This window comes from Macrotis lagotis, chromosome 2 (genome assembly GCF_037893015.1).
Source record: "Macrotis lagotis isolate mMagLag1 chromosome 2, bilby.v1.9.chrom.fasta, whole genome shotgun sequence".
NCBI lineage: Eukaryota > Metazoa > Chordata > Mammalia > Peramelemorphia > Peramelidae > Macrotis > Macrotis lagotis.
In genome coordinates, this window is record NC_133659.1 from 54,704,418 (window position 1) to 54,721,520 (window position 17,103).

The following is a 17,103-nucleotide window of genomic DNA, read 5'->3' on the forward strand; positions in this document are numbered from 1 at the left end:
GCTGGGGTCAGGAAGAACCAGTTCAATTCTTGCTAGCAAGAACATGCCAAGGTTCTAAGATGACATGAAGAGGGAAAATATTCTATATTTTTTATGTGCTTTTTTATTGAGTAGGAGAGATATCATGGTTTTATCTGTAGCTTAGGAAACATACTTTGTTAGCTATATAGAAGATAGATTAAAGTAAGTATATATTTAAGGCAAGAATACCAATTAGGAAGCTATCTCAGTAGGGCAAGTTATAGATCGTGAGGGTTATCATATTATCCCATTCTATCCTTTCATCTCCTGAAGGGACAGCTAAAGTGCCCAGTTGGTTCTTAATTCTCTGACCCAGTTGTTTTATCTCTAGTAAAAGAACACCAAGAACACTGAAAGAGCAAATAATGATAATGAAACTCAATGATTTTTGTACAGGTTCACCTCTGTGAAGTGGAAGGCATGGAAAAATTCATGGACAAAGATTTTGCCTTAGATGTCAATACCAACCAACCTGCCCTTGTGGCTGTGAAAATGCTCCGAGCAGATGCCAACAAGAATGCCAGGTCTGTCACCCACATTTTGAATCTTTCTTTACATGCATTTGTGTCTTTGAACTAGGAACATTTCCTAGAAATTCCCAAGTAATTTTTAAGAGGGCAAGGTTGGAATCTTCCTAATGCATGGGAATGATGATGGCTAACGAATGAATGGACAATCTTCATCTTCTCTCTTTACTTGTATATTTATTTCCTTACCCTGAATGTGGTTTACCTTCTTAGTCTGTTTTCTAATTAGTTCCATATTTCCTGACATTTCTACCAACTTTTTCTGTTTCTGTGTACCTAATATACCCTATATTACTTTTGGTTCAGGATCTTCACTATAAGTTCACATGGACCAGTTTCAATCTTGGGAGATTGTTTCTCTTAATATGCCACATGGCTCATATCTCCACCTAGATCTTCTTTGGGAACATCAGAAATTTGGCTCATTTCTCTTTAAAGGCCATGCTTCCTATTCTCTCTAAAAGAAAGTGAAGCTAAAAACTGAACATTAAAAACAATACATTTATTAAAGAACAATTATAATAACAGTAAAATAACAAAAACATTCTTTCTTCAGCCATTCCCTTTCATCTAGTACCATCTCTGAAACTCTCAATCCAGATAATGACTCCATCCAGACTTAAGGGATCTGAACATCTTGTTGAGGGGGTGGAATCTATTGGGAATTTCATTTCTTAAAAGGAATTCATTTACTCCTCCCACCTTTGGTTGCCACTGCCATCATCATTTTGTGAGATGACTTGATTCTTAGTCACTGGTGTCTTGCCTCAATTTTATGTCCCCTAATGAATGACTGATAGTTTGGTCACTGTTCTAGACTGGTTCCAGTTTTCTCAGGCAGGCTGATAGCATGGTCACTATCTCTTGTAAGTACCTATTCATAATATGTTCCCTGTTCTAGTCTAACATCCACTCCCAAGGCTAGTTGACACTGTGGTCCTCAGGGCCATTGACTCCTGGATCCTTATCATCAAGGGAGTATCCCTCATCTGATGGAGAAATCTAATGTGCCTTTACTTTGCACTATTCCATGTTCATTTCCTTGTTCCAACACAAGGGGAGGATAAAGTAAATAATTTGGCTAGGAGAGAGAGAAGGAAGCTCATAACTCCAATATTTACTAACCTCCTTTGAGCAAACACACACTTTGCAATCAGAACCAGTCAAATCTCCTCTGTTTTACTTTCTTTTCATCCTGTTAACTCTTTCTTTCCTTCAGTGTCTTCTTCCCCCCCTTCTCTTTTTTTCTTCTTTAACAACATCTCACATTTATGTAACACATTAAGGTGTATGAATCACATTACATACACTTTCTCATTTGCCCCCTTACAACAATCTGGTAAGATAAGTATTTCTGATTTTATTATGCCCGAATTTATAGATGAATAAATGGAGGCTGGGAAACTTTAAAGGATTTTTCTAAGATTAGAGACCCAGTAAGTATCAAAATCATATTCAAGCACAGGTCCAGTGTATTTTAACACAACATTATACTCATTTTGCCTATCTTTCTGTGTCCACTAAAACTAAGATGGTTTAGTTGTCTTTCTCTGAAAGCATTTCAGAAAGTCCTACAAGTCACTTAAGAGTTAAGATTAGGGCAGATCATGGTTTCTGACTTCACACTCTTAACAATGAGATTTCTCATTATAGCACTGAGACTTATTTTCTCTGCAAGAGCAACACATCTGGGCAACAATACTGCCTTGTATTGTTTTGATTTATGTTGTAAGGAATCCAAGTACCTCTGAGAGAAAGTTTATTGTTCTAGTCTCAAATAACATGATAAACCCTAAGAACCATGACATTGTGCTCCTGAGGCATCCTAGGTTTGGCACACTTAAGAGTTTGAGAAGGAAAGAGGTGATAAAAGCTATGAATGATTTCAAAGGGTTACCTATGAGACTTCATTAGGCTGAATGAATTGCACAGCATTCCAAATCACACTGAAGGATCATGTTCTTCATCCTAAAACATACATTTGGAATCTTAGCTCATGATTTTTTTTTAAAGGAGAAGAGACTAGGACATATAAAGTATGTTGAACCTCTAGTGGTTAAATTTGGGGAACTGAGAAGTGATCCACCTTTTTTGTGTGTCCTATCCTACTTAGTAAGATTGAATTGTCAAAGTTTTTGAGCCTCTGGAAGTATTTGAGCTTTTAGGTGACCTAAGAGAATTATGGGAATAGGAGAAGCTCACAGCCGACTGAAGGACATCTCAACCTGGGGGAACAGAGGGAAGTGCCAACATAATTGCCCTTGTATAGATGATTCTTCTGTACCACAAAAGGATCTTAGAACATTCAATTCTGAACAATTCTTAGGGTCCAATATAAGCTTCTGTGGTCAGTACCAGATGGAAACGTCATTAGTGAGCAAGGTTATTTCATCATTCAATGGATTTGCATGGCTTGAACTTTGGATAAATCCTAAAATGTTCAGGCTGGAGTTTTCCAGAGGTCCTTCTATCAGTACAGATCTATTTCTTTATTATAGACCACCTAAGTGCAGTTTTTGAAGTAACAGTATGTTATTACAGTATACTTTTATGAGATAAGGTTGCTTTGAAACTGGTTATCCTGTTAATTATCTAAATGGTTGGATTGTAATTGTTAAAACACTCAGTATATGAATATATAACTTTATAATATACATAAATCAGGAATAAGTTAAAATAGGATTCCGTTTACAAATTTAATTTGCCAGCATTATTATAGGAGAATATGAGAACATATATTGTAGAGAAAGTAGAATAGGCAACCTCCAGGTATTTGATACTTATGCTACAAAACAGAACACGGTCAGAGATTAAGAGCAAGCGGAGGTGGGAGGAGTCTTTGCTGGAATACTTCTCTGATTTGATGACTTCCAACTCCAGGGAACTTGTGTTGGTCTGTTTATGGACTATCTATCTATATTTGTCTATGTCTTTCCAAAGGAATGATTTTCTCAAGGAAATAAAGATCATGTCTCGGCTAAAGGACCCCAACATCATCCGACTGTTAGCGGTGTGCATCGCAGAAGACCCCCTATGTATGATCACTGAGTACATGGAGAATGGGGATCTCAACCAATTCCTTTCCCGACATGAGCCCCACAGCCCTCCCTCCAGTAATGCACCAACTGTCAGGTAATTGAGCTCCCCATTTTGTATTAGATTCATCTGCCACCATGTTTTAGGAAGAATATTGATAAGCTTAATAATATTCAAAGGAGGGATGGGAAGGGGTCCTGAAGACCTTGTCATTATCTTGAGCTCATCAGTTGAATATTCTGGGGAAGAAGAGATACTTTAAGGAAGAGATGATTTTTATCTTAAAAAGCTGCCATTGGAATGAGGATCATTCATGTTCTTCTTGACCCCAGCAGGCAGACCAGAGGTAGTGGATAAAAAGCAAAGAAGTTATTTTAGACTTGTCATAAGGAAAAAATTCCCAAGAATTAGTGAAAGAGTAGATGACCTACAAAGGTAATGGTTTTTCTTTCTCTCTACCAACAAAGAATGAAACAGTTTCTTCCCTCAGGGAGTTTGTATTTGTAAAGAGCTATATAAATATGAAAGTTTATTATTATTAGACCTCCATCTCAGTTTTCATCTTGAAATTAAAAAAGCCCATCTCTAAAACAGAATAGCAATGCTTTATCTGTTTTTCTTTTGAGGATTTATTCCCCAACATTATATTATCAAAAAATTAGGTTAATCCTTTAATTCAATGTTTTAATTGAATATGTAGTATTCTTTAGCCCCAACACTTTGCTAAGTGTTGTTAACAATACTAAACAACAAAGTCCCAAAGTTGAAAGGGATGTCAGCATCTATTTATCCAAAAAAATACCAGGAAGAATTTCATCTACAACATACCTGACAAGTTGGCATCCAAATGCAAGATATTGCCCCCAATCCTCAAGACACTTTCTGTATAATTAAAGAAATTCATCTCTCTATACTCACAATTCCATTAAATCCAACAAATTTCTATGTAAGGTATTGTGCTATTCATGGAATGTGCAGGTTTTTGTGTGTTTGTGTGTGTGTGTGTGATATTTCATCATACAGGGTGTGTGTGTGTATATGAGTATAAGTATTGAGAACTGCTGTGGAGGAGCTCACATGCTACTGAGGGACAGGGGGCAGGAGGAGAATGCAGTGCATACAAAAACAGTCAACTTCAATGTGCAAAGTTGTTTCAAGAGGGACAGATGTTTAATAATTAAGGGGGTTAGGAATGCCATAAAGTGTGAAGGGATAACTAACCCGTTTTCCAGGAAGCTAGGACTTCCACAATACACAAGTGAGGAGAGATGGCCTTCCACATATAGGGAATTAATAAAAAGATGAGGGAATGGAAGAGGAAATATCCTATGGGACTGATAACAAGATGATAAATCTGACAGGAATAGGGGATTTGAGGCTATAAAATATTAAATAAACCTGAAAAGAAAGGTGCAGGCCAAACTGTGGAGGCTTTGAAAGGCCATGCTGGGGGTATGTATTTTATCCTAGCATCAATTGAATCATTGAAGATGTTAAAAGCGGGGCCTTGGGGTATGGCTTATAGTCAAAACTGTGCTTTAGGAATAAAGATATGGCAGCTATGTGGAGGTTGGACTGGAGGCTGAGAAGCCAACAGTCCAAGTAAGGTGACAAGGTTTGCCTGTGTCCATCTGTATTACTCTTGACCCTGATTACTTCTGATTGTCTCCTCTCATATTTCCTCAGTTATATAAACCTGAAGTTCATAGCCACACAGATAGCATCGGGCATGAAGTATCTGTCCTCTCTAAATTTTGTTCACCGGGACCTGGCCACACGAAACTGTTTAGTGGGTAAGAACTACACCATCAAGATAGCAGATTTTGGGATGAGCAGGAACCTGTACAGTGGAGACTATTACAGAATCCAAGGTCGGGCAGTACTCCCTATCCGCTGGATGTCTTGGGAGAGTATCTTATTGGTAAGTTTCCCTAGTTTCAATCTCTAAATATCTCAATCAATAAAAATGATCAAAAGTCCATTAATGTCCTAGGCCCATAAGGTGGTAGGTATAGAATTGCATCTGAGATAATAGGAAAGCCTAATATCTCTCTTTGCCTAAACTATGTTAATATTAAAATCTAGTCTGTCCTAGTCACTTTTCCCTCTACCACCCTGTAATAGAATTGAAGTACTACTGTGATCAAATTCCTATTCTAATCAGTGTAAAACCTTTATACTTAATATTTACCATGACTTGAACCTAGCTTTCTAACCGTCTCTCCCATCACTACTTTTTGTGCAGTGGGTGCTGAAGCCAGTCACTGTTATATTTGCAGTGTGAGCATTTACACCTTGGAATTCAGCAACTGCTAAAAAATCAGAGTTTGATCTATTGCTTTGTTAATTGCATAGACTCAAGAAAGTGGTGCAGAAAATGTATTATATCTCTATTTTCTTTCAGAGAACTGGTGATTAAAAATTTACCAGCATACTCCTGCCATCATGCACTTTATGTTCTACTGTGTCTCATTCTTGACCTGCTCTTTTCTGGTACTCTACTTTTGTTCCTGTTCTTCACTGGGCCTAAAATGAATTTTCTTCTTCCGCCAATCTATTGAAATCCCTCCATTCTGTCAAGATCAGCTCAAATACTAATTCTTCCTTCTGTGATGCCAGTCATGCCTTGCCCTAGATGGGTGAGAGTGATTTGTCTCTCCTCATACTTCTAGAGGTGTATTTGTGGCTCTCCTCAATCTCATTCTCCCTTCTCATTGTTTGTATGCTGCCTCCTCTTCCTCCTCCCCCTCCCCCTTCTTCCTCCTCTTCCTCTCTCTCCCTTCTCTTCCTTCTCCTCCTCCTCCTTCATCCACATCCTCTTTCTCCTCTTTCTTCTCCTCTCCTGTCCATTAAACCACAAGCTTCTTGAGTCTGGGATTTATTTTATATATAACATTGAATCTTCAGTGCTTAGCACAGGGTCTTACACAAAGAAACTGTGATTTCATCAATACAGAAACCCTCAGTAAGAAGACACCCCTCTACTAATGCAGAACAGCATATGTTCTGACATTTCAGATAACAAGGAAAAGAAGACTGGAAGCAACTTGTGTTGGGCTTTCAGTGTTAAACTGAGAAATTAGTATTTTAGTATCCTAAAGAAAATGGGAAGTGACATGGTCAGATCTGTGTTTTGGGGATAGGAGTTTTACAACTATGTGGAAGATGGATAATGGAAGAAAGGAAGTCAGGAGCCTTTTACAGTAGTATAGGAGAGACCACGAGAACTTGAACATGTTATGTGAAAGGAGAAAAGGGAACATGTGAAAAACATCGTGGAAACATGTTATATTTGTATGTAAATAAACACATATAACACACACAAGCATATATATACATATATATGTATATATATATACACACACACACATGTATGTATGTCTTGGTAATTGATTGGATAGGGTTAAGGTGTAAGGGGAATGGAGAATTGAAGATAACAGGTTTTGAACATGGAATAGTGGTGACCTCAACAGAAATGAGGTCACATTTACTGAGAGGTAAGACAATCAGTTACATATTATCCAGGTTGAGTTTAAGATACTTATAAAACAATCAGTTGGAAATGTTCAATAGGTCATCATTTTTTTACAAGGAGGAAATTAGGTATAGATATAGAGATGATGGTATCATTATGAAAAGATGGGAATTGAATCCATGGGATTTGATGAAATCATCAAAAAGATATTGGGGCTCAGCACAGGACCTGAAAGAATGTATCTGTATTTAAGGGGAAGTACATGTAGTAATTGAAACACAATTGGGCTTTGAACGATGGTTGGGGCTTTCTAACCAAGATTGACATCTTGGTCTAATTTTGTTTTCTTAGACAATCTTTTAGCACAAAAGTGGAGAATGTTGTATCTTTGAAGACTGTTTAATCTTTATAGGGTTTGTCCTCCAATGAAGATAGTGTGAACTGAACACAGTGAGGGTGGGAAATCATCTTTAAATTCTATAAAACTCTGGGAGCATTTCTTTTTTATTTATGTTTTATTTTTCCAAATACATGTTATGAAAGTTTTTCGACATTCATCCCTATGCCTATGTGTATTTTTAAGTTACAAAATTTCCTTCTACCCACCGTTACCACCCCCCCTCCCCTCAGTGATGACAATCAAATTAATATTATCCATACACATTTGTGTTAAACATGTTTACAGATTAGTCATTTTCAGTATGAGGAATTAGGATTAAGGGAAAGAAATACTTGAGATATATTTTTAAAAAGTGATTGTAGTTTTCATCAGATTCTGAAAGAGTTTGTTTTGCTTTATTTTTCTTCCCCTAGATGGGGATAACATTGTCCATAGCTGGTCTAATACAGTTGTCCTAGCTCTCTGAACTGCTGAGCAGAGCTACTTTCATCAAGGTTGTTCATCTCACAATGTTGTTGTTAATGTGTACATTGTTCTCTTGGTTCTGTGCCCTTTGCTCAGCATCAGATCCTGTAATTCCTTCCATGCTTCCCTAGAGTCTGACCATTTATGGTTTTTTATAGATCAATAGTATTCCATAATATTTATATACCATAACTTGTTTAACCTTTCCCCAACTGATGGGCATACCCTCAATTTCTAATTCTTTGCCACTATAAAAAGAGCTACTATAGATATTTTGAAATATGTGGGACTTTTCCCATTTTTTATAACATAGGCCTAGAATTGCAATTGCTGGGTCAAAGAGAATGAACATTTTTTTTGCTCTTTGGACATAGTTCCATACTGCTCTCCAGAATGGTTGGATCTGTTCACCACTCCACCAATAATGCATTAAAGTTCTAATCCTCCCACAACCTCTCCAACATTGATCATTTTCCCTTCTTGCTATCTTATTCAGTCTAATAGGTATAAGGTAATACCTCAGAGAAGTTTTAATTTGCATTTCTCTAATCAATAATGATTTGGAGCATTTTTTCATATGATTATATATAGCTTTAATTTTATTTTAAAACTAGTCATATCCTTTGATCTATCAGCATTTCTAACATGAGAAATGGAGGGTGGAAAAATCATGTCTGAATATTACAAAACTCCATGACAGCATATCTAACCTGAGGAATTCACACTTTGTGAATCTCACAGAACTCTGACTTTAATAATGGTTGTTTCCTCTACAGATGAGGGAGGGGAAGTCCAAGGCAATACTCCTTTGGGGTATAGGTGTGTGTGTGGGGGGACAGTTATCCTGAGTTTCTCTCTTTTTTCCTTCTCTTTTTGCAATTACCTAGGGCAAGTTCACCACAGCAAGTGATGTATGGGCCTTTGGGGTAACACTGTGGGAGACCTTCACTTTTTGCCAGGAGCAGCCTTATTCCCAGCTGTCAGATGAACAAGTTATCGAGAATACAGGAGAATTCTTCCGAGATCAAGGGCGGCAGGTATGGAGAACTAAGAAGGGATAGATGGGGATATGTGAGTTTCTGAAGAAGGGATTAGAACCATCCCAAATCTTCACATGGCCCATTTATGCCTGACCTGCAGTAGAACATTCCAAGCTCAAATTGGTCTTATCAACCATAGTCAGACACTATAACTTGATTCAGACACAGCAATGTTATTTTGGTCCATTTCAAGAACAAAATATTGTGTGTTTAAGTGTGTATATGTATTTAAGTATATGTGTGCATATATATGTGTGATAATGTGTATTTAAATAACTGCATTTCAATATAGAGATTATAGAGGATCATAGATTTAGAACTGAAAAGGAGCCTGAGCTGCCATTTTAGTCCAACTCCCACATAATGTGAGAAAAATGAGACCCAGTGGTTAAATAACTTGTTTAGGGTCACCTAGGAAATAACTAATGGAACTGAAATTTTAACCCCTGTCATCTGATTCCAAATGCAGGCTTAGTTCCAAAGACCCTTTGCTCACAGTGATAATATGGAGGTATAACTGATTTCTATCTTAAGGAAGAGTTGAAGAAAGGCTTCAGAGAAGGTGGCATGTAAACTGAATTGTGAAGGCCAGCTGGTACTCTGACAAATGGAGAAGGGGTAGATGTTAGAGGCAGAGGGAATAGTATAAGAAAGTTATGAAGGCAGGGAAATATCAAGTATGTTTGAAAATAATGCATCATGATCAAACCTTAGTACAAAGGGGAGTAGATCAGTTAAGGGTATAAAGATCATAGTGTTAGGAAGTTTGCATTCTGCTCAGTGTAATAGAAAGTCCTTGACATTTCCTGAGTAAGGAAATTACAGTCAAAATATGAGCAACCCAGGTACTAATCTCTATATACTATGGTTGTTGTTCAGTCATGTCTGACTCTTTGTGATCTCATGGACCATACTGTCCATGACGATTTCTTGACAAAGACATTGGAGTGGTTTGGGTCACACAACTATTAAGTGTCTGACACTGGATTCAAACTCAGTTCTATTCACTGAGTCACTGACTAGCCCATTAAATGGCTTTTTCAGTCCTTGGCTATGCTGGGTCAATATCAACCCGAATTTCAAATTAGGACAATAGGGAGGAGAAAGTTTAAACTTGAATCCAACTATTCCCCACCTCCATCACTTGGGCTATTTTTATTTTTGTTTCATTTTTTACTTTCTTTGTAATTTCCTCATTTTTGTTGTTTGTTTGTTTGTCTGTTTCCAAAGACATATCTCCCACAGCCTGCAATTTGCCCTGATCCTGTTTATAAGCTGATGCTTAGCTGCTGGAGAAGAGACACCAAAAACCGCCCCTCATTCCAAGAAATTCACCTTCTGCTTCTCCAACAAGGAAATGGAGAGGAGTGATTCTGTCAACCCTGGAGCACCACCCCCCCATCCTCCCCTTAAAACCCACCACTTCTCCAAATCTAAGCCACTTCACTTGGACTTCTGATGGACCCTGGGAGGCAGAGGCTTCTTTGTTTTTCTACTTTTTTACATTAAAGAGCCAAAAAAAGAAAAAAAAAGTTTAGATCAGAGAGAATCTAAAAGAAAAAAAAAAGAAAATGAAAAAGAAATCTTACCTGACATACCAGAGTTGGATAACAGAGGCTAGAAAATTCAAATAATTTATAAATGTTAAATATGCTTGTTTATAAATGTGCAAATTCTGTGATTTTTTTTTCTGAGTTCCCATTTCTAGGAAGTGATTAACAAATCAGAACAAAACAGAACTTAAAGGATACTGATATTGTGGGAAATTCTGTGGGGATGTGTTTAAGCCAAAAGGTTCAGTGAAATATTAGATCATGGACTGATCATGGCCTTTGAGTTCTAATGAGGCCTTTCCCATTGACTCATGAGTTAACTTGGGCCAGTAACTGAATGTATCTCCACAATATTTTCATATATAAGAATGGTTCTGATAGAATACTTGTAAATAAACACACACACACACACACAGATGACAACAACAAATACAAATTCAGGTCCTGTTTTGAAAGAGGCTCTGTTCCCATGTGTGTGATTGGAGAATATCAGATTGGTAGAGGGAAATGAGGCAGATAAGAGAATTTACTGTAAATGAATTATCTTTTGCAAAGAAGAGAGATAAGGGAGTCATAGGTAAAGAGACTATGTGAATGCAATCTGTACAAGTGTGGAATTCCATTTATAATTCCACAGGACCTTCTGGACACTATTTTCCAGCTATATTCAGATATGGACTTCCCCAAGGAAGGATTTGGTTTTAATTCAGTTTCAAGATTGGGACTGGTAAACCATGGCTGAAGCTGCTATTGTACAATCTTAGCTATGGATGGGCCATTTGATCCCAGCTCAAGGGAACTATCACAGTTGGAATCTCAGTCAACATTTCTAGGGACAATTGTGAGTTGATAATTGGCATTTTGGTCTTTTATTCATTGAATTCCTCATTTGCTGTGGATCATTCTTATGGATAGGGCTTCCTTTAGACTTCTGGAGAGTGGCAATTATGGGAAAAATGACAGAAGATGAGCTCTGCAATTATTCTCTTGGGTACAGTCTTTATGACTCCTTGTTAGATTTGACATAGCCAGTATGAAGTGGAACATGGAGCTGGGGTTTGCTCTTTTGGATATTGGGTCATTACCTTAAATTGTCCAAACTTCATGTTATAATGACCTCAAAGGTGATTCTGAATATTCACAAACTCCAAGCTTTCCAGCCCAGCAGAAAAACTAACTTTCAACTCAGAATACAGAGGGAGATATGAAGAATTTCAGCAGAGTTGTAACCAGGAAGAGACATTAGGTCTTCTCCTCAGGGTGAAATTTGGAAGGAACCAGATATATAATTGTCTATAATGTTTATTTTCCTAATGTGCACTCCTCCTTAACCCATCTCCAAGGGTCAGAATCCAGGTGAGATGCTCCCCACAAAACTCACTCACAATGACCAACTTTATCCCAGGATGTAGTTTCTCTCACTATTGGCTACACACTTGCTCCCCTCCCTGCCCCCTGCCAATTCCTCCATCTTTCCAGTAGTAGCCAGTCCTTTGGCAACACAAAAACCACTGGATCTCTTGGAGGTATATTTCCTACTCCCTGCAGTTGTACTCCAAATGAACTTCTTTTTTGCTCTAGCCCCACCAAATTCTTAATTACTGCTCTGAATTTCAGACCATATTTTCCAAGTCAAGGAATCAAGTCACTGTCTCATAGCAGTCTCCACCCTCTCTGCCTACTTAAAACAATACTTCATGGTTCTGTTTTCAGAATCATATGAGGCAAAAATGCAGATTGAAATCTTGGATTCTCTGCCTTAATCCACTGCCCCTAAAAGAAGGCATCTATTTTCTTTTTTAGGTTTTTTTTTTTTTGCAAGGCAATGGGGTTAAGTGGCTTGCTCAAGGCCACACATCTAGGTAATTATTAAGTGTCTGAAACCCGATTTGAACTCATGTACTCCTGACTTCAAGGCCAGTGCTTTATCCACTACCGTCGCCTATCCTCCCCTAGGCATCTATTTTCTATCTATGAGCTCTCATATGACTGGGGTCATAAGTTTCTTGATTCTTTTCTTCCTTCCTTTCTTCCTTTCTTCCTTCCTTCCTTCCTTCCTTCCTTCCTTCCTTCCTTCCTTCCTTCCTTCTTTCTTTCCCTTCTTTCTGTTTATGTTCCTTGATTCCATATCAATTCACCTCATTCTGCAGAAGTTCACCCGATGGATGCTTTTGTGTAGCAAAGTAGTTTTATACAAATTTATATTTGAAATTAGCTTATTCAACCTGAATTGGTCAGCCCTAGTTCCAGGAAAAAAAAAACACTTCAGAGAGCTGACAAATTGATCAAACTGATAGTTTCCATGTAGTATTAGGAGTTTAATGAATGTTTGTTAAATCAAAATATTAAACAGGTGGTATCACCAAACACTCTCCCTTCTCTTCTTGGGTAAGAGTTTGATCTTTCAATATTTAGGCTTTGTAGAATGTCAGCTTTTGATAAAATCTCAGAAATGGATATGACTTTAAAAGCTATCAAGTCTAGTCATGATCTGAGTAAAAGTTCTCTATCATATACCCCCAAAGTGATCATCCAGTCTCTTCCTGAAGGACTGTAGAAACAGGATATACTTTTATTATAGAGACCCATAAATAATAAATCTCCTAAATTTGTCTGACACTGTGGTAGGTTCTAGAGGTACAAATGCAAAAGTAAAATAGTCCATACTCTCAGAGAACTTACATTCTACTGAGAGGATATAGTATGTTCACATATAAGTAAATATGGTATATATACAAATAAAGACTAAAAGGAAAAGAACCGTACATGATCAGGGCATTTCTCAGAACAATAAATTGAAAGTAGGGAAATCCCTGTAAAAATGTTTCATATGGCCCCAGAGTTTAATAGTACATAGTTGGCTACAAGTCTCATTTCTTTAACTAGAAGAGGGCAATATGGAAGTGTTGAGCAAAGAGGCAGAGAGAAATAGATACTTTGGGGGAACATGAAACTTTTTTGTTCCCTTTGGAATTAAGTCTTAATGTTCAGACAGGCTGTGTCATCTCTCTATCTAGGTAGTGCTTTTGGACATTTCAAATCCCAAGTTGTAATTATGCCATGAATATATAACCAAACTTCAAAGGTTTGCTCCAAATGAAGAGAATGATCCAAAAGCAGATGGCATAAAGGGGGTGGAAGAAAAAAGGAGAAACCAACGATGTTAAGGATAATGAGGAAAGGTAGCGTAATGTAGACTAGAGTGTTGAGGATGGGCACAGGGTTGAATATGGTGAAAAGGGACAATCAAAGAGCAAGAGGCTTTTTTTAATTCAGAGAGACAGAGAGAGAGAGAGAGAGAGAGAGAGAGAGAGAGAGAGAGAGAGAGAATGAATGAGAATAGACAGAGACAGACACAGACACAGAGAGACAGAAAGAGACAGAGAAGAGAAGATGGAGGATAAAGTTTGCAGAGAATAGAGGATAGAATGATATGCCATACAAAGAAAGTTAGGGCAGAAGTAATGGTGAGTCCTTTCTGGAAGTCAAGAGATGTTGAATGGTATAAGTGAGTATATTGAAGGTAAGAGGGATGAAGAAATAAAGGACAATGCAGCTATGCAGGGTAGATTGAGAATTTTTCAGTGATTAAAAAACCTGTACTTTGCCACCAGAGGGTAGCATTGTCCTACCACAGAAGCATATCAAGTGGACTGTTATTTCTGAGGATTTGTAGGTAGCAATGGGTTAAAGTATTAAAGGCAAATCTGAGATTTCATATAGATTTGAGCTAAATCCCTGATGGCACTCAGCTCTGAAATCACCCACTAATACATAGATTTAAACAAGACCAGTGATTTTTCAGTCTTGTACCACCCCATCCCCTGTGTGTTGACTTCTGGCTTATTAGCTTGGCATGTTGATGGTAGATACATGTCTGCTGATACTGATTTGACCTTGCTTGGGTTGAAAGAGATGGTGGTACTAGATTCTAGCTCCATAGAGCAGGTATGTAACCCTGACCATCAAGAATAATGAATCCTGAAAATCCCATCAGTCCTAAGGTCCTCTAACTGTAGAGGTGCTTCCTTGTGGATTATTGTTTCTGACCAAACAGTTCTGTTAGACGGGAAAAATGAAACTTTCTTGAAGATACTGATAACTGTCATGGTTAAGTAAGAACATGGCATAACCAAGAAGACACAGGCTGTTGACACATGACTTCTGCCATTCATCAGGAACCTCCACTATAAGATTTCTCTGGAAGGTCCTGGGCTAAGCAGAGTTATCTGGTATGGGAGCTCTTGCCCCTCATTATTCCACTTATCCCAAATCTGAGGAGCCATTGTGAATATGATCATTTCTATTCCTGCCAGGAATAGGAAAATTTACTGTGAGACCTATCCAAGTAGTGTTGATTCTAAGGAGAGATATTGAATGGCAAAGGATCTTAGAAAGCTGTGACTCCCTGTGTACCTCAGGATGAATGCACTTTCTCATTTTTCTTTTGGAAATGAAATCCTCCACTTAGGAAGTCCATCAAGCAAAAATGTGTACAGACTCTATTCTTGCATCTATCAGAGAAATTATGGAAGCATAACAATCATGACAAAAACATGGAGAGGTCACAGCCAAGTTGAAGAAATCATTGATTTGAGTCAGAAATGATTGTAACCTTGACTGGAGAATATTCATCTGCTTAGAAAAGAAATGTGTGTTCAGAGATTGTGAACCAGGTTTTTCCCATGACTCACAAGGAGGTAAAATGTGTAAGATATCAAGGATGTGGAGGTAGTCCACAAGTCTTGGGTGAAAGAGAGGATGGAGATAAAGATGTTTTATGGAAAGAAAAATATTGAAAAGAAACATTGTCTGTCTTGTGCAAAATGATGAACAAGAAGATAAAAAATTAAGAATCTGATTACCCAGAAAAAAAGATTATGACTGAGCTGAATCTTTAGAAGTCTTTGTTACTAACTATAATTTGTAGGTTCCAATCTTTCAACAGACTATATAAACCTTTTGCTTTCAGCAGATTTCTTTGAATGTACTTTGTTCTCAGAATGTTTCTGGAATATAGGTATCCCAGTCCACATGGAAAGATGCCTCTGAATTTGAATTTAAATGTTTTTTTTTGTAGAAACATATGAATGTCATTTCTTGTTGTTAAATATTCTTAGAATTTTTGAATTGGAAGGTAAAAAGGACCAAGTTGCTAATGGAGAGTTCATTACATTGCAAACTCAGTTACTACAAATAGCTCCACCACTAGTGGTCATGATGGTTGTTTTGTGGTTATGACTCTTAGTTCTTGAAGCCTTGTGATTTAGTCCTGAATGGATGTGGCAAGAGAAATTCTGTCCAGTTGCAATTCTGCTGAATTCAAGAGGGAACATTATAAACCCAGCTGTAGAAGAAGAGATGCCTCAAAATAGGTAGATTACTTCTTTTAACTGATAAGCAGGGCCATTAAAATTCTGGTTCTTACTGTCCTAGAAGGTTAGGCATGTGTTTGACTTTTTAGAAGTCATGAAAACAAACTCAGAGAAATATGACCTCTTCCTTGTATGTTGGCTGAAGCATGGAGATCCTTCCTATTGTACACTTAATTTGATAATAGTATAGTACATGTGTAGTGTTTAGAGATAACAAGAGGATTCCCTGATTTAAACCAATGTTTCTACCACGAAAGAGTGAAAAGAACTGAAGTAGTGTTGGCCATTGCTCCCTTTCTTCTTTTCTCCACCCACCATGCATATGTCCAGTAGAATGTCTTCAGAATAGAAGGAAAGTTTCATCTTCTCTGTCTATTATAAACCTGAAAAGGATCACTGGATTCATAAGTAGCCAACCACTACTATGGAATAAGCTGATTCTAGTTAGAAAACCTGGTCCTGAAGTATTAGAATCACACTGTAATTCTGTAAGAGCTGCTTTAAGTTCATAGCATCATAGATTTAAATATTAAATTAGATGTAGGTTGGAATTGAAGAGATTAGATCTGTTAAGGCTGAAAAGGAGTAAAACATATATATATATATATGTATATATATACATATACATATTTAGTTGGAATTTTTACATACCATATGGTGTGTAAAAATTCCAACTAAATATATATGGAGTAATATCAAGAAAGAAGGAATTTTTATTGTTTTGAATATTCTCTTAAACCTTAAAGGAATGGTTAAAAAGTAAAATAATTGCCCAAGTCAGGAGAGTACAGATTGCTATCACATGCCATCAATTTCCCTTCCTTTGTGCACTCACTAATAGTTCCAGATCCATCCATAATAACCAATTTGTGGCAATCACTCATCTGCTGATAGATTTGATCAACATATTCAGTTGCTACCCCAAGTACAGAGCCCAGAATTTTTGGTCTAAGCAACCTGCATGGAGATAAATTTGAGAGAAATTCTGAAAACAGCAAAGGCTAAAATAATTATGTTCAAAGAAAAGGTTTGTTTTTAATATAGAAGTTTAGATATAATTTACAGATGGGACAATGTTTGCATATACAAGTTTGTCTGGTCCAACCTGATGACATTTTCTCTTTAGGATTATTTTCTTCTTCCCTCACTTTCTTGTTGGGTAATCTTTTTGTGGAGAACTTGGGTCTCTAAAGCAAATGGTACATTTCTCC

The 17,103-nt window shown here is 37.3% G+C and overlaps 1 protein-coding gene across 2 annotated transcripts in view; it reads left to right on the plus strand.

Annotated features, from left to right (window-relative positions):
- The window catches only part of DDR2 (discoidin domain receptor tyrosine kinase 2), a 226,853-nt gene extending 210,108 nt beyond the window's left edge, over positions 1-16,745 (plus strand). For both annotated transcript variants that reach the window (XM_074221867.1, XM_074221868.1), the window contains exons 14-18: positions 418-545; positions 3,489-3,680; positions 5,271-5,505; positions 8,812-8,961; positions 10,195-16,745. In XM_074221867.1, the coding sequence (XP_074077968.1) occupies positions 418-545; positions 3,489-3,680; positions 5,271-5,505; positions 8,812-8,961; positions 10,195-10,335 (846 nt within the window). In that variant the 3' untranslated portion in view covers positions 10,336-16,745. The remainder of the gene's footprint in view (positions 1-417; positions 546-3,488; positions 3,681-5,270; positions 5,506-8,811; positions 8,962-10,194) is intronic.
- Positions 16,746-17,103: the final 358 nt, after the last annotated feature.